This window comes from Microcebus murinus, chromosome 8, assembly GCF_040939455.1.
Source record: "Microcebus murinus isolate Inina chromosome 8, M.murinus_Inina_mat1.0, whole genome shotgun sequence".
Taxonomy (NCBI): Eukaryota; Metazoa; Chordata; class Mammalia; order Primates; family Cheirogaleidae; genus Microcebus; species Microcebus murinus.
Window position 1 is genome coordinate 49,860,768 of NC_134111.1, and position 22,570 is coordinate 49,883,337.

General features: G+C 36.1%; 1 protein-coding gene across 3 annotated transcripts in view; it reads right to left on the reverse strand.

The window, feature by feature from the left end:
- Positions 1–22,570, reverse strand: part of METTL8 (methyltransferase 8, tRNA N3-cytidine) — a 77,848-nt gene that overhangs the window by 918 nt on the left and 54,360 nt on the right. For 2 of the 3 annotated variants that reach the window (XM_012781925.3, XM_076005650.1), the window contains 6 exons: positions 12,269–12,639; positions 10,491–10,540; positions 5,343–5,406; positions 4,565–4,704; positions 357–463; positions 148–213 (listed from right to left, as the gene is read on the reverse strand). In XM_012781925.3, the coding sequence (XP_012637379.1) occupies positions 148–213; positions 357–463; positions 4,565–4,704; positions 5,343–5,406; positions 10,491–10,540; positions 12,269–12,639 (798 nt within the window). Of the gene's footprint in view, positions 1–147; positions 214–356; positions 464–2,606; positions 2,845–4,564; positions 4,705–5,342; positions 5,407–10,490; positions 10,541–12,268; positions 12,640–22,570 lie in introns of those variants that run through there. The other variant, XR_012920566.1, reaches the window with a different exon arrangement.

Below are 22,570 nucleotides of genomic sequence, written 5' to 3' on the forward strand. Positions count from 1 at the left end.
AATAGTTACAAGCATGCAAGTATGAAGATATCCAATGTTTAATCAATAACTGAAGCCTCATTTTTATAGCTTGTGAATTATAACCAAAGAGATAATAACCAATGAGAGTATGTACAGCTAATTATTTCCTTTTGTAGATTAGCATACCTTTTGTAAAGAAATATGCTCTGGTACCATCTCCTCGAACATAAAAATTTTCAGATAAACAATGCCCTAAAAAAAATTGTGTAAAGAGAAACTTAGTATTACTTAAAAAACAAAATAAAACAAAACCCAACAAAACAACTTGACATGAAATATAAGCAAAGCATTCTTTAAAATACATGACAATAACCCCAAACTGAATATATTGTTACCCTTTTTGAAACGAAGCTGAGTCTTATCATATCTTCCATAGTCCCGAAATAACAGCATTCCCCCAGGTTTCAGTAATTTGGACAGTCGGTTTACAACACCTTGCATCCTTTGAAAACAAAGTAAGATACCCTATTTGTGGAAATCTTGTTTTATTAATATATACCAGATTTAACTTTCTTTTTTTTTTTTTTCAGATTTAACTTTCTTGAAGACAAAACAAGAAAAGCTGTATAAGGCCAAAGATATCTAAACCACAAATACAAGGGCAATGAAACCAAAAATATTTTATAAAGAGGAAATAAAAGAATACCAACTTGTTAAATGACCAGATACGAAAGGCCTAGAGTATCAAGAAATCACCCAAATGACCAGAGTGGGAACTTCACAGAGCTTGATGCAGAGTGTCAAAACTGAACCACAGATGTTTTCTGATATTTACAGCAATTAAGATCAGAGGTGGATAAAAACTGAGTGTGCTTCATTATCCTTGCAAGATAAAAAGTATGCCAGAAAGTCCCAAATTGTACATATCTAAACAGGGAGCTTTTTTTTTTTTTTTTTTTTTTTGAGACACAGTCTTGCTCCATTCCCCAGGCTAGCGTGCCATCATGTCAGCCTAGCTCACAGCAACCTTAAACTCCTGGGTTCAAGCAATCCTCCTGCTTCAACCTTCCATGTGGCTGGGACTACAGGCATGTGCCACTACACCCGACTAATTTTTTTTTTTCCTATTTTTAGTTGTCTAGCTAATTTCTTTCTATTTTTAGTAGAGATGGGGTCTCACTCTTGCTCAGGCTGGTCTTGAACTCCTGAGCTCAAATGATCCTCCTGCCTCGGCCTCCTAGAGTGCTAGGATTACAGGCATGAGCCACCATGCCTGGCATAAACAGGGAACATTTTCCCTCAAAACCAGCTCATTTTCCTTTTGACTTCTTTACTTAGTTCAAAGATACCATCATTCACCTCATGAAAAACAAATTATTTTTCTTTTCTTCCACTATCCTCTCTCTATGGTCATCAAATCTATGTCCTCTCTCTTTTTTTAAATGACATCTTTAATGGTTTTTTTCTCGTGTTTCCCATTAGTACTCCCTTAGTACAAACCCTAAGCCTAGAAACAATTGCATTTCCTAACATGTTTTATTATTTTCCTGTCAATTCTTCCTGCATATTATTGATGAGTTATTCTGCTTAAAATGATGGCTTTGTTAAATCATCCCCTTGCTCAAAACTTTCATGATTTTAATCCACAGGATAAAATTTTAATTTCTTAGTTGAGCTCTTAAGATCTCCTACTACTGACCCCAATAGCTTTCCAACCTAAAGCATCTCCCCTAATCCGTTATATGCTTAGCTCTGAGCAGCCTATGCCTTTGCTCACATGATTTCCCCTCAAAGAATTCTCTCCTTACTCTGCCTATTTAAACTTTATTCATTCTCCAAGCCAGCTCAATATGGGAAGCCTTTGTTTTCTTCCTTTTACTTATTCATTCTACTTACCTGGCTTCCAATCAAATATGACCCTTTAAACTGCTCTTCATTTTGTGTTTTTAGCCAAGTGTTCATGGCCTTATATGTGATTATGGGCCAGGGATGGCAAAGATTTGAGATCTTGTATCATTGCTGAGTGATCAGCATTAGTTGCCTATAGAGCTCTATTGAGAAGGCCTCATGGAGCTCACTGGGAATGAGTACAAAATCGATTATCAATGTCTGCCATGGGCAGGGAAAAGTGATGGCAGCTTGTGTGCGAAGTCCATGCCGTCTCTGCTTTATCCAAGCTAATTAAGGCTCTTGAGGGCTTTTTATTTGAAAAACTGGAGAATTTAGATGAGATAATCTGTAAATTCCTTCCAAACAAAACATTGTTCAGTGGAATAGTGGGGTGCAAATCAGATTATGTCATGTTCTGAAGGAAGTAGACAGTGAGACAATGAAAGCAACTATGAAGTGAGAGAAATATGACAGAAAGAGGTGGCATGATTAGGCGAAAACCTCTTTTAAAAAACTGGAACATAAGTACATAAAAGGGAAAAAGACAAGTATTTTTTGTTTATTTTATTTTTACACTGCGTTTTTATCCTTATGCTTTGGCAATGAAAGAGAATAGTATCTAAACCTTAAAATATTCACTTTCATGATAAATGATTTATGTGCAGAGCAAAATCTCTTTCTGTAATTATTAGTAAGACAAACATGAAGCTAAAATGCAGAAAAACAAAGAACCAAATATTTTAAAATGTAGCCACCTCTTTCTGCAAAGCCGTTCCTCCCAACCAGCCTTTAATGTCTGGGATTGTGGATACAGGCAGGGAGCGGGAGCTACTTTTCTTGATCATCTCATCTTGGTTCATAATGCAGCTACAGAGTCAGTTCCTGGGAACTGCAGCGGGGAGCAGGCCAGGGATGAAATGGACAAAACAAGGATGGGACAACATCTCGTTGGTTCTTTATCCCACTGGGGCTGACTCTGCTGTCCTCACCTATCTTCAGATGGAGGGACAGAAGAAGGAAAACAAAAGATAAAAAATGATACTTATTGACTGCCTACTTTATGCTTGGATCTGTATTTTATACTTTCTTTTATTTCAATGATAAGAAGGACAGCTGGTTCTTTTGTAGCCTCCTACAATTTATTCCCATTTAAGCTGGGATCCCCAAGACTCAGAACTGCTTGCCATTTATTTGTGCCTGAATTTTCCAAGCTGCCAACATGCTACTTTTCTAGAACTTTCCTGAGGTTAAATCCACTACTGTAGTCCTAAATGACACTAAAGACATTACTTTGCCTTTTCACTTACTACTGCCCCCCTTCTATTCATTCACCTTGTTCTTAGATCACTTCCATGTAGGTAAGAAAGTAGGCACTGACACAATATCTCTGAATTTATTTTATAATAAATATCATGAAATACTTTATTATAAAAGCAATCTTCCTAAGACAATCTGCTTCCCCTTCTCTTTAACATACAATTCAAATCATGAGAAAATACATTATATAAACTAATTTCAAATAGTCTTGTGGTCATATTTATAATTTAAATGTTTCCTGTTATGAGTATTAAATAGGAAATTTTGTTCTCTATCTACCTACTCCATCCTTTTAACTATTCATATAAGGAAACAAAATACATAGATGACATCTCTCTACTAGTACCTAAACAATGCCAATAGTCTAAACAGATTAGCAGAAAGAAATAGGTTATAGAAACTGGAAGGAAAAAGTGATATATCTCACTAGGCGCACATGTATCTGTCTTTCAGATTTATTGGGAAATCTAATTTGTTCTTCCATAAGTAATCAAAGTGCTTAGCTCTGAATGGAAAGTAAAAGAACTATAAAGGGTCCTAATGGTCTTATAATTGCAAAGAAAGAAGCACGTGGTTATTCCATGGCTGTGGGAAAGGGTCATACTTATCAAACAAAAAGGGGTTGATGCCAAATCTGTATCTCCTACCAGGAAATTGTGAAAACCCAATTTTAAGAAACCTTTTGAACGCACAAGCCTGGACATTTACCACACGTATGTTTTAATACATAGGTGGCAAGATTTTAAGAAAAGTAATCATTTTAGTTGCTGACAATATCTCTTTATATTTCTTCTCTGGAGGAAAGCTATGTTTATAGTTTTAAAATACACAAACATAAAAATTTAAGTCATAAATATTAAAATGAGGGCATCGGGCTAACCTTTGATCATAAAGGTCCCAGGATAATTTGGCAAACCTGGATAACCCCTAATTCCCTGATAAGCTTCTTTAAAACAAATTTTTTAAAGCCCATCAATAGACCTGTGTGAAGACAAACAGATCCACGGCCCACCTCTTCACAAACATTCAGAAAGACACTAAATCAAAGATGTTTGTTTCTGATCGCCAAGTACAATTTCCCTCTTGGGAGTCTATTAGCTGTTCTGAATTTGTAATTTCCTTGAAGCACTGTCACTTTTAATAGGTATGTGTCTTGCCAGAATATGCTCACTTCATTCTGACAGTGACAGAAAGCTCACTAATGAAGTAGTTTGACCAGTTTCTTTAGAAAAGTCTGAAGAAAGGGAACAACTGCATTTAGAAGTCTGCGTATAATACATAATGTAGTTCACTAAATAATAAATTCAAAAATTGTCATTTTTGCTTTGATATTTCTGAAAACCACCACCGATAAAGGGGCTTTACACATTTGCTCTGCCCTTTTGTCTTCATTTACCTGTCAGGATGAATAGCAGAGAGCACAAAGACCAGGAGAATGACATCCAGGGTTCCATCTGGAAAGGGGTAGGGTAGGCCATCATCACATATATCATGAACAAAGGCGCAACACTGGGCTGCTCTGTAGGACGAGTGCGACTGTCATGATAAAGAAATAAAAAGCAAAAAGGAGTTAGTAGACTTCTGGGATTTTTTAAAAATAAAAAGGTCAATTTTTTTTTTTTTACCTGTTCTCCCAAGAGCCTTTCGTCTGTAAATCTGAAAGTACTTTATTTCTAATTCGGTATTCTTAGCTTATTTCAAGCTGCCCTAAAAAATTAAGGCTAGTACTTGGACTTGAGAACAAATATTCTTCACAAGTCCACTTTAAATTTAAAAATGGAGGAGGACGGGCTTTATGAGTCATTAGGTGGCATTGTTAGAGGCCCACCTTGTGTCGTTTCTGCACTTAAAAAGCTCTGTTTGGAATATGGTTATTCCTGGGCAGGAGTATTGTCTGAATTTTGTAGGTCAGTCTCCTTCCTGGCCATCCCTCCTGTCATGTTGGTCTTTCTAGGTGTACCAGTCCCTGAGATCTACCTTAAATTCAAAACAACTTCTATTGTTTTAGGGTAATATCTCAGACATCAGTTGATGTGATTCCTGGAAATTATAAAAGCTCAGTTAAGAATAGTCACAGATAACATTTGATCAAGAGACATTTCAAAGGAATCACTTCAAAAGCAAATAAATTAGACCGTTATATAGGCTCTCTGTAAAGGAAATATATGGCATACCTTTACTAGCTCCACAGCTCCAGAAGCAAAATCACAACAATAAAGAAAGGACTCCGGAATGTTCCTATGAAAATGGAAGAAACATTTAAACCTAGAGCTCAGATATGTTCAAACTAGATAAGAAAGGAAACTGTAGGTTTGACTTGTTATTAAGTATTTCTTTAATAGAATTTTGGATGACACTGGGCTTGTCATTTCTTCTTTTTAAATATTGTTTTTTTTTTTTTTTTTTTTAATGAGACAGAGTCTTGCTCTGTTGCCCAGGCTAGAGTGCTGTGACGTCAGCCTGGCTCACAGCAACCTCAAACTCCTGGGCTCAAGCGATCCTCCTCCCTCCTACTCGATCCTCCCGAGTGTCTGGGACTACAGGTGTGTGCCACCAAGCCTAATTTTTTTCTATTTGTAGTTGCCCAGCTAATTTCTTTCTATTTTTAGTAGAGATGGGATGTCACTCTTGATGAAGCTGGTCTTGAACTCCTGAATTCAAGCAATCCTCCTGCCTTGGCCTCCCAGAATACTAGGATTACAGGTGTGAACCACCATGCCCAGCCTTAAATATTGTTTTCTGTGCTGGTGTATGGGTGCCTTGGTGTTGCTTCTGAACCAGCACTGTCTCAAACATTTTTCATAATTACAGGGTCTCTTTTATGTTCCTGTTCTGGATTTACGGCCCTCCACTACTTGGGTCATACTCCCACATGGGAAACCTCCAAGGCCATCTGTCAGCACCTCTATCCTTCTTCTTTCTTCCCTGCCACCCTCAGCATGTCCTGCAGCTCCTCTTGGCTTAGCCAAGTTCCTTCCTTCTCTAAGGATTCTCAGAGTTTGCCTGTGTCCTTGGTGCTTCATTTCCTTTCCTTTCTGTACAACTCTGTATCCTGGGCCTCTCAGAGGTTCTGATACCCTGATATGTATATCAGAGTATTGACATTTACATATTTACCATATGTAAATGCATTTACAAATTTATAATATGTAAATAAAGCAAATTCAATTTTTTTGGGGGGGCTGTTTACCCATATGATTTTTAATTGGCCTCCTCTGAACTCAAACATGGTCTGTTTGGCCTTTATTTGAAATTCAGTAATGATAGCTGGACCATGGTTATCCACGGACAGGCACATACATACTCTGAATTTTGTAGGCCAGTACCCTTCCTGGTCTCAAATAATCCTTGCATCATTTTGCTTAGCACCATGTCTGAATCACAGAAAGAGATTAATATGTCATTAAGTAGTAGTTGTAAGTATGGTCCTGGGTCTCATGGATTGTATAGTCTGGTTGGGGACATAAATAGTTTTTATTTATGAGAGGGCTGGCACCCTGAAGTGTTAAGTATTAAGTTTTGAAGGAGGAAGATGGCATTGCTAAGCAAGGAGAAGGGAAATGGTATAAGGGTTTAGAGGTGGGAGTCACAAACCAGGGATGAGAAGGAGAACTGATCCTGAGAGCCTAAACTGATATGTGGCAGGTTATAAAGGCAGGCCTTCACACAAAATAAGGACTTCTAATTGATTCAGGAGGCATTTCAAGCAAGAAGGACTTCTGAATAATTATGGAATACGAGCATAAATATGCATTTAGCAAAATCTCAGCCAGGCTCAGATTACACTTTATTTTGGTATTTTTTTTAAGATAGAGGCTTGCTCTGTTGCCTAGGCTAGAGTGCAGTGGCATCATCATAGCTCACTACAACCTCAAACTCCTGGGCTTAAGCCATTCTCCTGACTAAGCCTCCCAAATAGCTGGGACTACAGGCACATGCCAACATGCCCAGCTAATTTTTCTATTTTTTGTAGAGACGGGGTCTTGCTCTTGCTCAGGCTGGTCTTGAACTCCTGGCCTCAAGCGATCCTTCCACCTTGGCCTCTCAAAGTGCTAGGATTATAAATGTGAGCCACTGCACAGGGCCAGATTACACTCTTAAAGGGTACTCACTGATGAATAACTTTGTTCACATACAATCATTATATATGTTATATATATGTTCACATATAATCATTCATTCTGTGGAACTAGGGATTTGCATTCAATTTAAGATCCACCTAAATAAGTTAAAGTATGATAAATAGGATTTGGTTATAAAAAGTTAACCAGTACTGAATCAAAGTTAAAACTTGTACTGTTTGGTCTTTTCTCATCTGTCTCATATAAAAACAGCATGTTATTTCAGTACATATCCCTGTCGTTTCCTATGAAATCCATATAATTGCGACTTGTAATTTGCTGGGTGGCCACATGTGTTTGAAATGTTCTCAGTTAACACTCAGATGCACATAGTACTATGTGGAATAATGGTTAAAGACAAGGGCTCTGGAACCAGACTGCCTAAGACTTAATTCCTGGTTCTACTGCTTAGTTGTGTGACCTTGGGCTAGTTACCCAACCTGTCCTTTTAACTTAGTTTCCTCATCTTTAAAATAGAAATAAGCATGGCATCTAAAGTGTTTGGGAGGACTCCACGGATTCATATAGGTAAAGTTCCTAGAAAGGTGCCTGACTGAAGAGTAAGCACTCAATAAATATCAGTCATTATTAATAATTATTATTGCTATTATATTTTTTACTATTATTTTTAAAGGAGATTTGCCTCTGCCTTCTAGGAACTTAAAAACTAACATGGTCCCCTAAAAACTTCTCTATAACTTAAAATGATTTTCTGGACACTGGTACATGTAGCTCATTATGAAATGTCTGCAGTCTACCTTTGGGCAGTAGTTACTGAATACCCAAAAGATACAGAACAGTCTAGGAGCTGAAGGAAAGCATGTGCCATTTGCCATGTACCCTACCAGGGTGGCAGCATGACCTCTGAGACTGAATTCCCACTGCATCAGCAGCCCAAGTTGAAGTCTTGTGACCACCCAATGACTTTCCAGAGCCTTTCTGTAAAATCAGCTGACTGCCTTGGCCCTTCTCCCAGCAAGCAGGTGTAAACATCACTACCACCACCATACCACCAAGCACTCTTGGCAGGGGCTTTAAGAATTAAATGATCCTTGGAGAATGATATGACCTCTCAATTCCAGAGATCTAATTATGGTAAAATATTCTGAAAATGTAAAACATTAATCCTATGTTCTCCAAAAGTAATAAAACATAATTTCTTAGGTGGAAAAAAAAAAGTCTAATCCTCCCTTTGGAAGGCTAATCACTGGCTGCCTTTTAAAGATGAATGAATTATCTTAGGTTATTGAGCTATAATGATTTCTAAAACACGGGTATGAGTCAAAGACAGATACAGCCAAGAGGAAAGGGTTAGTGAGGAGCCAAGAGTTTGCAACCATAAGTTGGAGGGAGAAGTACAGAGGGAAAAATACAATGAACAAAGGGGGAATCTGAGATATTAATCAGTCGGTATGTGCTGAACTCAAGCAATCTATATTGCACTGTTAGGTAACATGGGAAATCAGATTAGGATGAAATATGCTCTCTACCTCAAGGAATATAAAAAGCAGTTGGAAAGACAAGGAAGGCAAAAAGAAAAGACAAGCTAAATAATACCTTGAGATCAGACATAAAGTAACACATAATCAACTGCAAATGTGGTATACTTATGTGTATTTATAAGTTCAGAGATCACTGGGGTAAAGGAACCTGGCTATGTGGTGTAAGGAAACAGAAATTTCAGCCCAGAAACTGGAAAAGGGAAAACAAAGATAATAAATAGAAAAAGAGGCCATTCAGAACTGTAAATTTACCAGCGTCACCTGTGCCTGGCCACTATACCTGGTTATTAGGTGACATTAGGGAATCACTATTCATAATATTAGGTTTATAACAATATTAGACAATGACTTGACTTTTTGCATATATATCCTGAAAAATTAAAGACAAAGTGTCATGATGTTGGCATTATGTTAGTATTATAATTGTTGAATCGAGGTGGTGGGTATATGGAAATTTGTTACACTACTCTTTGCTTTTCTGAGTGCTTTTACATTTTCATCATGAAAAATTTAAAAGATCACATCATTAAATCAGAAAAACATGCATAGAGAAAACAATGAAGGGAATTAAAACACAACAAAATTTCTGTCAATGGCTGTGTTAGGATGGTGGGGATGATAAATGATTCTCTCCCTCCCCTTTTCTTCTAATGGAAATGTTCTGCAATGTGCTTATGCTGATTTTATAATGGAAAAATAATGTGAAAGCTGTTGTGTAAACTTAAAAAAAACAGAACTTGATAGACCAGCCATAGATAAAAGGTGTTTGAAGAGTTTTGTGAGAGGTGGATAATATTTCATCATGGAAATATTAAAACATAAAGGTAAGATGGTGAACAGGAAGGGTGAGTCAGGAGAACCTCTCTGTCCCTTTCATCTGCTTCTGCTTTTTGGAGTCTTAGGGTTAGTTGCTGCTACCTTCAAACAATTTCAAGCCTAGACACAATGATTTGACATCTAAAGATCTTATGCAGGATGTTGTTCCAGAAGTGATGACAAAATAAAATGAAGATTAAGGTTTAAGCTTTAAACATGACATTTAAGTATCGAAGAGGAGAAAATAATTTCTGAAGTTTAGTGATTCACAGCTCAGTGGAAGAATGAAATCTATACTTATTCTCTTATCCACATAAACACAAGCTTAAAAAATGGCTTCAAACCCATGGTGGAAAACCCATGGCTGGGAAACATTATTTTCAGAATAATTCCCAGTTCACATGAAAATAGACCTTAAGACCAAGACATTTCTTCTTTTTTCCCCCTGAGACAGAGTTGCCTGGGCTAGAGTGTTGTGGCGTCAGCCTAGCTCACAGCAACCTCAATCTCCTGGGCTCAAGCGATCCTTCTGCCTCAGCCTCCTGAGTAGCTGGGACTACAGGCATGCGCCACCATTCCCGGCTAATTTTTTCTATATATTTTTAGTTGTCCAGCTAATTTCTTTATATTTTTTTTTTTAGTAGAGATGGGGTCTTGAACTCCTGAGCTCAAATGACCCACCCGCCTCAGCTTCCCAGACTGCTAGGATTACATGCAGTGAGCCACCACGCCCGGCCTAAGACATTTCTTTTGAAATTTGCTTTAGTCATTGTTTACATATGAATTAAGAAAACTACTGGCATATACATGATAACATTTTTCCAGAATTTCTCAACATTCCATAAATATGTAAAAGTCTGTAGAAGAAAACTCTAAAACTCACCGCAAGGTGTCCAGAATTGGAAAAACACTATTTCCAGCCCCACAGCCAACCTGAAATCAAAAGAATAAATAAACATCATGAAAGCAAGTTTAAATTTTCATCACCAATGTTAGATTTTCTATTAAAAAAAAAAAAACCAAGAAGAAATTTACTGGACCTCTTGGTATCATGGAGTTTTTATAAACTCAAAAGCAAGTCAAATAAATCACAAGAATAACACTGAGAAATTTGACTATGGAAACATTTAAAAATGTTTATACACGGCCAGGTGCAGTGGCTCACACCTGTAATCCTAGCACTCTGGGAGGCCGAAGCGAGAAGATTGCTCAAGGTCAGGAGTTTGAAACCAGCCTGAGCAAGAGCAAGACCCCCGTCTCTATTAAAAATAGAAAGAAATTAATTGGCCAAGTAAAAATATATAGAAAAAATTAGCTGGGTATGGTGGCCCCAATACTCGGGAGGCTGAGGCAGTAGGATCCCTTGAGCCCAGGAGTTTGAGGTTGCTGTGAACTAGGCTGATGCCATGGCACTCTAGCCGGGGCAACAGAGTGAGACTCTGTCTCAAAAAAAAAAAATTAAATTAAATTAAAAATAAATAAATAAAATGTTTATACACCCAAACCCCAAACAAACCAAATTAAAAGTGACCAACACACTGTGAAAAAAATATTTGTAATAAATATGATAAAGGGCATGGCTCATTAAAAAAAAAAATAATAAGCAAAGGAAATAAATGGAAAGAACACCAAAGAAGTACAAATGGCTTCTAAACATTTCAAGAACTATGTGAACTATTTAATAATCAAAGAAATTCAAATTAAGACAAGATACAATTTTTTCTAACAAAGTGGAAAAAATAAGAACATTCCAACTAATGAGGATGTGATGAAATAGATATACACTGTCATGGAATTGATATTAGTACAACTTCCTAGAAAGCAATTTAGCAATATGTTTAAGTGTATTAAAAATTTTCATACATTATGAACTAGTAAATCTAATCCAAGACAACAAAAGAAAATGCAGCTAAAGTCTATACCCAAAGAAGTTTGCTTCAGGAAACCTGAAAACAATTTAAATGCTCCAGTAGTGTGAATATATGTAAGTAAAATATTAGTACTCCACATAGTAAAATATTTTGCAGCCATAAAAATGTTCATAAAGAATTTTTAAAGGCAGAGAAAACTGTTTATGATATAATGTTAATTAGAAACAAAGCAAAACCCTAAAATACATGTACAGTATAAACAAAAGAACAAAATGTCAATGAAACGTTAATAGTGGTTAAATCCTTTGTAGGTGAGATTGTGGATAATTTCATTTCTCTTATTGATGTTACATCTTAAGATGATTCTCTGTAATCAATATGTTACCTTTATACTCAGAAAGATAGGATTTAGTTTTAAAAATAGAAAACAAGATCTATACCAGATTATAGCAAATTATGTATCTCACTTATTTCTATTTTACCTAAAAAGGGGCAATAACACAGTAAAATTAAGACTAAAACTTTACTGGTACTTAAAACTGCCATCGAGTTAAAATGAAAACGAATTTTTTAAAAAAGCAACCAAAACGAAATTAAATCCACAAACTGAAAACTTCACTGTTTAAGATGTGAGTCCCTTAAATATTATTTATGAACAAAAGTATACTGAACATTTAATTTAGATTTGATCATTTTCCACCTATAAGATCTAGATTGTTAATAAAGTAACATGGAATGTACGTTTTCAAATTATTTGTCACCTCCCATCTTTGTCCCTTGAGCACAGTACCTCTAGTATTCTGAAAGTGGCATTGCTACCAGGAAACAATTCAGTCTTCAGAGGTCCTTTTCTGTGTTCTTCAGAGTCTAAGTTGGAAAAATCAGACTCTGCTTTGCTTTGACCATCTGAAGGGCCAGAAATTTTCTTATACTTATTTTTTTCTTCAGGCATAACAGGGCAGTGCGTTCTTGAGGAACAGTTTGCAGCCTCAGTTTCTACATGATTCCATGATGATTCTCCCACCTTTTCTTTATTTTCTTGATCTACTGGAAGAATTTCAGGAAATTCCCTCAACAGCCAATTACGATCCTTGAAAAACTTATTCTTATGAATTTTGTAAAATGTATCCCAGTATTTACTAGCTTCATTCTCATACTTAACTAAAATAAAGAGAAAAAAGTTTATTTTACTATGAATTATATTTACCATTAGCTACTATTTTAATAATACAATATAACTAATATTTGCATATTATTAAATATGTACATTATTTCTCATTTATAACAATTATATTTACTATTAAATAACTTTAATGTTATAGTAATTTTATCTGATAAAAGGTTAAAACTACAGAGTTTTAATTTGCTCAAAATATGTCAATGTGTGGGATATTTAGTCCTATCCCTATAAATCTGCTTCTATCTTAATAGGCCAATAATTTTTTTATTTTTTATTTTAATTTTTATTTTTTAGAGATGAGGTCCTATGTTGCTCAGGCTGGACTCAAGCAATCCTCCTGCCTCAGCCTCCAAGTAGCTGGAACTACAGGCATGTGCTGCCATGCCCAGCTTACTTTTGTGAGGAACATAAACATTACAAAGTACTTTCCACAGTCTAATCTTGGAATCTTAAGAATCACATTTTTACCAATAATCTGTGTGGTTCTTTATTATCTTAAAAAGAACACTTTATTTTTTATGTCTCTAAACTGTAGTTTCAACATGACAATAGTGCAAATTGGTGATCAAACAGGAAATTACAAAATTATAGATGACATAATTTTAGAGCTGGAAGCATTCACTGAAATAATCTACTCCACCCCCTTGTTTTGCATTTGAAGAAATGACCTGACCCCATTTGTTCCAGGTCCTAGAGTCCCATCACAGTGGAACCAGGACCATATCTCCTGACTCTTGGAGCCCAGAGGCCATCTCATAACTCCATTTTTCTCCCACCTCCAGAGGCATCTCTTTCTACTGACATCTCCCAACAAGAAGCCTTAGAGAAAATTTCTGATGCCTTCTTAAAACCAATATGCATTTTGTGATGCCATCCCAGGGATCCGCTATCAGGGACAGATCCATAGTTTCAGAGCTTCAGGCAATTCTTAGCTTTCTGCCTCTTCCTATCTATACTTTAATAAAATAACCCTCTCCTCCCTCATTCATTTAACAAACATTTCTTGAACACTATTTATGTAATAGGCCTAATCTCTGAGCTAATCCATGGATTAGGAATTAATTTGACCCATTATAGATATACCACTTTTAAAATTCTTTTTTGTTTTTAGAGGTAGGGTCTTGCAATGTTACCCAGGCTGGTCTCAAACTCCTTGGCTCAAGTGATCCTACCGCCTCAGCCTCCAGAGTAGCTGGGACTACAGGCATGCGCCACCACACCTGGCAACACATGATATTTTTAAAGTGCTTTCAAAGAATACCAAAGCTTTCTTCCTATGGATTTAGTGTTTCTTCCAAGATCTGGTGTTAGGTGAAAACACAAGGTGCATAATAGTGTGTATATTATGCAACAATTCATTAAAAAGAGAAGAAAAATACATGTGTGTGCATACACAGAAACATATGTATGTAAAAACACATATTTACTTGTATAGGTGCAGCATACTTTTGGAAGGATAATCTCATAATTAGTATTACTGGTTGCCTCTAAGGAGGGGAAAGGAGTGGCTGGGGACCACAGTAAGAAGAAGAATTTCATTTAAATTTTAATCCATGTGAATTTACTATCTATTCCAAAAATAAACTAAAAATAAAATTAAGAGACTCAATTCCTTCATAAATTTAAAGAAGCCCCTACCCTCAGAACAAGCAATTGCTTGAAGTCAGGTTCATCTTTATTACAGAGCCCTATCCTGAAGCCCTTTATAGTTTTCTTTTTCTTCTTTCCAATTTTATCTTTATGGCCTCATACCATGGATCTCTACCCATCTGGCCACATGACTTCCTTCCCATGGAGGCTGAATTGTATCTGGCAGCAGGACTGCTATAAAGACAGAAACCCCCATCTTAAGGTCTCAGAAATGAAAGTGGATCTCTGTAGCAAAAGAATTATGTGATGTTAAGTCCAAAACATGCTCCCTTCTGCACTAATGGAAGGAAACCTATTTATGGTTAATCTAAAAATGTGTTTATCTTTGAAACAGTTCTATCCACTTTTAAAAATTGGAGTATACCTGATATACTGTGTAAGAAAATAAAATGACATTCTGAATATCAGACTCGGGAGAAATTAGAAAACTGTCAGATTTTCCCAGGGTCTTCTTGAACCTTCTTGCTTATCTTAAAAACTCTCTTTATAACTCATTCCATGCAGGTAAAAGATTTTCTGCCTAACAAAAAGCAGCCACCTAAGAAGACCTACATTTAGTCAAATCTCTAGTATTTCAGTTTCCATTATCAAGCTACTTGTGAAGAGAGTTTGAGCCTAATGACGAGTAACTAGAATGTACTGTAATACTATACCTTGATTAATTTATGGGAATATTCCTCTAGGAATTAACTGGGATGGAGGGAGTACAGAGAAGTAACCTGCTAAAAAGATGTGCATAACAGTTCTACTTATATTAGGAAAAGTTTGGAAATAACTCAAATGCCCAACAACATGAGAATGAACAAGCAAATCATGTAGGTCAAAATAGGGCAACCTTACATAGAAATTTAAAAATAAAGGATAATGTCAGGAGAATATACATAGAATAGTATATACATTGATGGCGCTCTAAATTTTATTTTGTATTCATTTGGAGCAAACAGATGACAACTTGGCAATGGTAAAAAAAAATTTTTTTTTTGAGACAGAGTCTCACTCTTGTTGCCTGGGCTAGAGTGCCATGGCATCAGCCTAGCTCACAGCAACCTCAAACTCCTGGGCTCAGGTGATCCTCCTGCCTCATCCTCCCAAGTAGCTGGGACTACAGGCATGTGCCACCATGCCCAGCTAATTTTTCTATATATTTTTAGTTGGCCAATTAATTTCTATTTTTAGTAGAGACGGGGGTCTCCCTCTTGCTCAGGCTGGTTTTGAACTCCTGACCTTGAGCGATCCTCCCGCCTTGGCCTCCCAGAGTGCTAGGATTACAGGCGTGAGCCAACACTCTAGGCCTAATGGTAACAATTTAATGATTATTAGGTAACTCTTTTGCAAAGTTGTATCTACATCTTACACAAAGATAAAGAATTTTAGCTGAATTCTTCATTTCAACTTGCCTACAGAGTTTCCTCATTTGATGAAGGAGTTGAATTAGAGCAGTATCTCTAAAGTCTGTTTGAGCTCTAAAAATTATATGTACTTTCCTATTAGGCTGCATGAATTTATGGAGAACATTAAACATTATCAGTTCTACAAACTATAAAATCTTGGATCAGATTGCTGTTTTAATCATGAGTCTGTACTACTGTTCTAATTTTTACAGTGTAAAAAGAAAATGAATCTGTAGTGATGTGACTGCAATCTGGTTCAGATACCAAACATATCAAGCATCTAAATTCAACTCTAGCCTATGCAATCTATAAAAAGAATTTGATTACTATTAGAAGACAATAGTCAAATTCCTAATATATACACTTACAAGCCTTTTTCAAGTATTTCCCACTCAGAAGTTAGGAGGAAAAATAATCAAACAATTTCCATAAATCATTATACCCATAATGGTAGTATTAAAAATAACAACAATAACATACACTGGGTGTTTATTATGTGCCCTAGGCACTATATCAAATGCTTTGCTTGGATTTTTTTCCATTTAATACTAACAATATCTCTGTAAATTCTTTCCAATTTACAGGGAAAGAAATTTAAGGTCAGAGGGGATACAAAAAATTTCTCCAGATTACCCAACTAGAAAGAGCCAAGTCAAGACCTGGATCAAGTCTGTCCAACTCTAAAGCTCACATTCTTAACCATTATAACTACAATGACTCCATAACACAAAGTCAATATGAACCCCCTCCAAAATACCTTTGAAAATAATCTCTGCTTTGCTGATTATTACTTTTCTCTCAATTATGAAGCATCACATTGAAATTAAAATCTCAGTGTGGCTTACAATCAGTCTAAGTAAGTTGTAAAAATAGTGCTGATTGGAATTAACCTTTATTAGAACAGATCAGAAATACAGAAGTAATTAAACTGCATTCTTTGAATTATATGAAATATAAATCATGCAAGGTTATGTGATGATGGGCAATAGAACATAAAATACTCTATGAGAATAGATAGGTTTGTGGACCAGAAACAAGACAGAGAAAGAAGCGTGTCCAGTGGGCTGGAATTGGGCTTTTTAAAATTGTGCTTTCAGCAGTGTCTCCAATCAATGCTGGTAACTCCATAGTTCACAGTAATGTGTGATGCCTCTGAGACACCACAGAAGCTCAAACTCATCATAATTATGATTATGAGACAAGAAACACCTTCAGTGTATGATTTAATTTTCCTGAACTCCAAGAGTTATTTGTATAACAGGGGAATTGGAAGAGTTACTGCTCTCACCAGGAGTGAAAAATTTAGTCTCAAGCTACTATTAACTCACCACATATTCAGGTCAGTAATCATGAAAGAATATAGTGTGGAGAAACCTGCCCATTTTCATCTTGTCTAACCGACCTTCTAAACAGGTGTATCAATGATAAATTTTTCTTGGAGGAATATTGTTTCTTTTTTCTTTCCTAGGTTGGCGATTCAGAGTTAATTGCTCTATGCCAGTGGCAAAAGGGATGTAGTGATCTATTTAACCACAGCCAGATGAAGCAACTTCTCAATTATTCACTTATTAAATTCAGTACTGCTGAGGGGAAGAAGGAATGTGGCACACCAACCATCCCTAAATATTCAGAATTCACTCTAATCATACTGAACATCACAACTAAGAAACTGAATTAAATCATTTATGTATCTGACATATATGATATGATTAATATGAATTATGAAAATTTATTCTAAGTTGCCATGTAACTAAAAGCAACTTAGTTATTTTTGCACATCAATTACGCAAATACCTGAGCTCTTAAAGTTGGAAATTTCCACATGTCACTGATAGTTCATTGTCTAATAAAAGAAAACTGTTAAAGGTATGAAATTAAAAGCATATTTCTGAGAGCACTGCATAAAAATTTAAACAACCAAAGTCAACTTATAAACAAATACCTAACATTTATCAGCACAAAACTTTTAGCAACTCTATTTTTTTTTTCACATAGAATATTCTCCCAATGGTAAGGTATTCACAAGGTAAGGTATAGTAAGACTCTTATTATTTTGCTTGACATAAATTGCTTACCCTAGGTAGATAGTTATTTACAAGGATATTTTAAAGTAAACATAGCAGCTGCTTTTGTTATTAAGTTTTAAAAACCCATTACATTTGCTAAATAACCAGATGAGCTATAACACACTGGAGATGTTTTAAGGAAATCACAAAATATAATCACATTAACTCAAAAACTGCCAAATGTATCTTTCTTATTTCTCTGAATTAACCTGCTTTTAAAGGAAATATGAGCTATAATAAAATAGAAAAGAAATTACAAAAAAGAGATGTGGAATAAACATCATTAATCTGGGCAAACTAATTGAAAGAAACATTACTAATGAGAGCCTGGATGCTATACATTTTAATCACAGAAATGAAACAGAAATGAAACGTCAACCATCCTGCGGGCAAAAGGCTATTATTTGTGATGCATACATTCTTACTTTCAGATTGTGAGGGTGTTTCCTGACTTCAGTTCTCACCAACAACTGAGACGCGAGGTGAGAAATGGGAAATGGGAGCCGGAGGAGAGCCTGACAAACGCAGAGACCTGAAAGTCGAGCAGCTCAGGAGAACCACCAAACACCAGCATTTCCTCCCAGTGGCATTAAAATAAAGTGAGATAAGATCAATAATCAGTGCCCCTGCTGTATGATAATCTGCATATGGAATACTTTGTGATGGGAGAAAACTGGCTCTTTCAAAGACTTAGGACTCTCTTGGATAAGAAAAGATAGTGGTTAACTGGCAGAAGAGCCAAGGTCAAGGCTTCCTTTGGATTCTTGCAAAGTTTGGAAGTAGAGCTTTTAAATAATCTGTTCACCTTGACCCATATTCATAAGAGACATTAAATATCAGATCAGAAGCTACACCCAGAGTTCTGCAGACTGGTAGAACTATAAAATATAAGCCCTAGCAGAAACTGCATTGGGTGGCTCTCACTGTAATGTCCTGTCACTCAACATGGTTCCTCAGAACAAAAGTTTTCTTTCTTTGCCACCCTCCAGGCAGCCTCCGTACTACTCTGTGGAACACTGCTTAAGAGCAATAAGATAGTCACTCTCATAATGCATTCCCTTTCCCTGTCGTGGGCCCCTGACATGTATGAAGCCTATCACGTCAGTAGTGTTACAGGGGGATGCAGAAGGGACCTGGCAGAAGGTTCTACTTCTTTTGAGTCATTTTGAAATGGAATTTTTTGTTCTTTGTCTCCACAGCAGTCAGAACACTTGCTCAGAAAAAGACTGGATATACTCATAAGCAAATCAAATGCTTCAAAGCAGAATCATCGGGCCTCTCCTGCCTGCCTTTCCTGTTTTATAGTGAGAGGCCAGTCACCACCTTTCTATTTTCAGTCACACTATGGTTCTGTGGGAACTGTCATTTTCCTTTACTGCGGTTTCCAAGGCCCTAAAATAACCTTCTCATTAGCTTCGCTCAAATTCATTGTTAACATAAATAGGACAAAATAGGCAGCCACACACAGAGCACTTTAAGGGAACATTATCAGCATTGTTCGTCTGTTTACATTCTAAACAGAAACATTCAAAATAGGGTGAAAAAAAATCCCTCATTTCCATATTATCAGGAAATATATACTATGGATAATTTTTAACTTCCTGGAAACGAATTAAGATGACTGACAACTTTTAATTCAGTTTAGGCTCGACTCTGTCACATCCAGGTGGCCACTAGCAGAAGCTTGAGTAATGTGGAAAATATGTCTGCGCAGCTGCTGGCAAAGAAGCGAAGTTATACTTCCTCAGAAACAGTGTGACAGAGTTCCTGCAAAGGAATGCAATGTTGGCTGACTCGAAAGCAGTATTGCCACTGGTATGCATCCTCAAATCCAACCCCACCACTCCCTGGCCACATTCCACCCTGGGACTGCGTGGTGGAGCTCATAAAAATAGAATGATTCCACTGTGGATCAGGTGCTCTTCTTTCCTGTACACCTTCCAGGACACATTAATGCTTAGGATGAGGATGGAGAACCACCTCTAAGGAACAGCAAATGATACCAGAGGATAAGATAGGCACTGCCCCCTTCACTGGTTAGGGGCAGCTAATGAGGGCTGTCTCATTAGCTCAGTTTCCCCAGCTACCTTTGTTAGACTAAAGTCGATAGAACAATAGCTAAATACTAGTGGGATTAGTGATTTTCACTGTGCTTGGCTTACACAGAGGAATGCAAACATCTTTCCCTGGAAAGTTTTGGGACAGCTGATCAATTTAGAAACAAAATTCTATCTCAGGGGTTGAAAGACTTTTTTTGTAAAGGGCCAGATAGTATTTTAATCTTTGTGGGCCATGTAGTATCTCTGTTGCAACAACTTAACTCTGTAGTTACAGCTCAAAAGCAGCCATAGACAATATGTCAACAAATGAATGTGTCTGTGTTCCAATAAAATTTTATTTATGAAAATACGCAGCAGGCTGGATTGGCCCTAGGCAACAGTTTGTTGATGCTTGCTCTATCTAACTGTTAGACTGACGTTGCTATAAGAATGACCAAGAAATGATGATGAACAGAACTTAGTTGTTCTGGCAAAAGTAATCTACTATATGAGAAGCCAGAATACTGGTTGCTCTTTGTTGGGTCTGAGGGGTTGGGAGGAGTATTTTAATCAAGAAGGAGCATGTTACTGGTGATATTCTCTTTCTTGATGTGGGCGATGTTTACATAGGTGTACTCAATTTGTGAAAATCCATTCAACTATGTGAGAATTCATTTGGAGTTGCATAAATTTCTGTGTCTATCTGGTACTTAAACTATTTTAAAAAAGAAAGAAAAAAGAACCAATATGTTCTAAAGGAAAAATCATTTTAAGAGAAATCAGGTGAAAAATCCTAGATAGAAAGTGTAGGAGTTGGGCAAAGTATCTGTGGGTTCCCAGCTATGTGGCAGGAAGGACATAGGCCAATTCTTTTTTTTTTTTTTTTTTTAGTGCCCTTGTTTTATTGTGATAAAAAATAATATAAAATTTAACATCTTAACCATTTTTACATGTATAGTTCAATAGTGTTAAATATATTCACATTGTTTGAAACAGATCTCCAAATGTTTTCATCTTGCCAAACTATACCTCTATACCCTTTAAACAACAATGCCCTTCCTTCCCTCGCCCCAGCCCTTGATAACCACCATTTTATTTTCTGTTTCTATGAATTTGACTATTTAGATATCTCATATAAGTGGAATCATACAGTATTTGTGTTTTTATGGTTGGCTTATTTCACTTAGCATAATGTCCTCAAGGTTCATCCATGTTGTAGTATGTGACAGGATTTCTTTCTTTTTAAGGCTGAATAATACTCCATTTTATGTACATTTTCCTTACCTATTCAATCAACGATGAACATCTGGGTTGCTTCTACTTTTTGCCTATTGTGAAACTTGCTGCTATAAATATGGGTGTGCAAATATCTTTTTTACATCCTGCTTTCAATTCTTTTGCATATAACTCAGAAGTGGGATTGCTAGATCATATGGTAGTTCTATTTTTAATTTTTTAAGGAACCTTCATACTATTTTGCATAGTGGCTGCACCATTTTATAATCCCACCAACAGTGTACAAGGGCTCCAATTTCTCCAGATCCTCATCAACACTTGTCATTTGGTTTTCTTAGAAAATTAATTAACCAATTTATTTTTATTGATTCATAATAGATATACATATTTTCAGGATAACTTAATATATTCATATAATTTGTAAAGATCAAATCAGTGTAATTGGGATATCCATGCCCTTAAATATTTGTCCTTAAATATTAGCATAATTTTCTTTATGCTAGAAACATGTGAATTATTTTCTTCTAGCTATTTGAACCGTACAAAAGATCATTGTAAACTATAGTCTCCCCTTCTCTCTACACCCCCCAGCCTCTGGTGACCACCAATCTGCTCTTTTGCTTCATGAGATCCACTTTTTTAACTCCCATATATGAGTGAGAACATGTAATATTTGTCTTTCTATGCTTGGCTTATTTCATAATAACCTCCAGTTCCATCTATGTTGCTACAGATGTCAGAGTTTCATTCTTTTTAATGGCCAAATAATAATTTCATTGTGTGTATGTACCACATTTTCTTTATCCATTCATCCATATGAAACAAGATAAAGAAGCCCACTTTCATTAATCATAATACTGAAAGTCCTGGCTAGAGCAATTAGGCAAGAGAAATAAATAAAGGGCATCCAAATTGGAAAGGAAGAAGTCAAATTATTCGCTTTGTTCATAAATGGCCTCATCTTATACTTAGAAAAGCCTAAAGACCCCACCAAAAAAACTGTTAGAACTGATAAATAAATTTAGTAAAGTTGCAAGATACAAAATCAACATACAAAAATCAGTAGCATTTATATATGCCAATAGGAAATAATCTGAAAAAGAAATCAAGAAAGTAATCCCATTTATAATAGCTACAAAGAATATAAAATACCTAGGAATCAATTTAACCAAAGGAGTAAAAAATCCATATAGGGAAAACTATAAAACACTGATGAAAGAAATTGAAGAGGACAAAAAAAAAAAAAAAAAATGGAAAGACATTCCATGCTCATGGATCAGAAGAATTAATACTGTTAAAATGGTAAAACTACCCAAAGCAATTTACAGATCCAATGCAATCCCTATCAAAATACTTTATTATTCATAGAAACAGAAAAAACAATCCTAACATTTATATGGAACCACAAAAGACCCTGAATAGCCAAAGTTATTGAGCAAAAAGAAAAAAGCTGGAGGTATCACACTACCTGACTTCAAAATATACTATTAATACAAAGCTATAGTAACCAAATAAGCATGGCACTGGCAT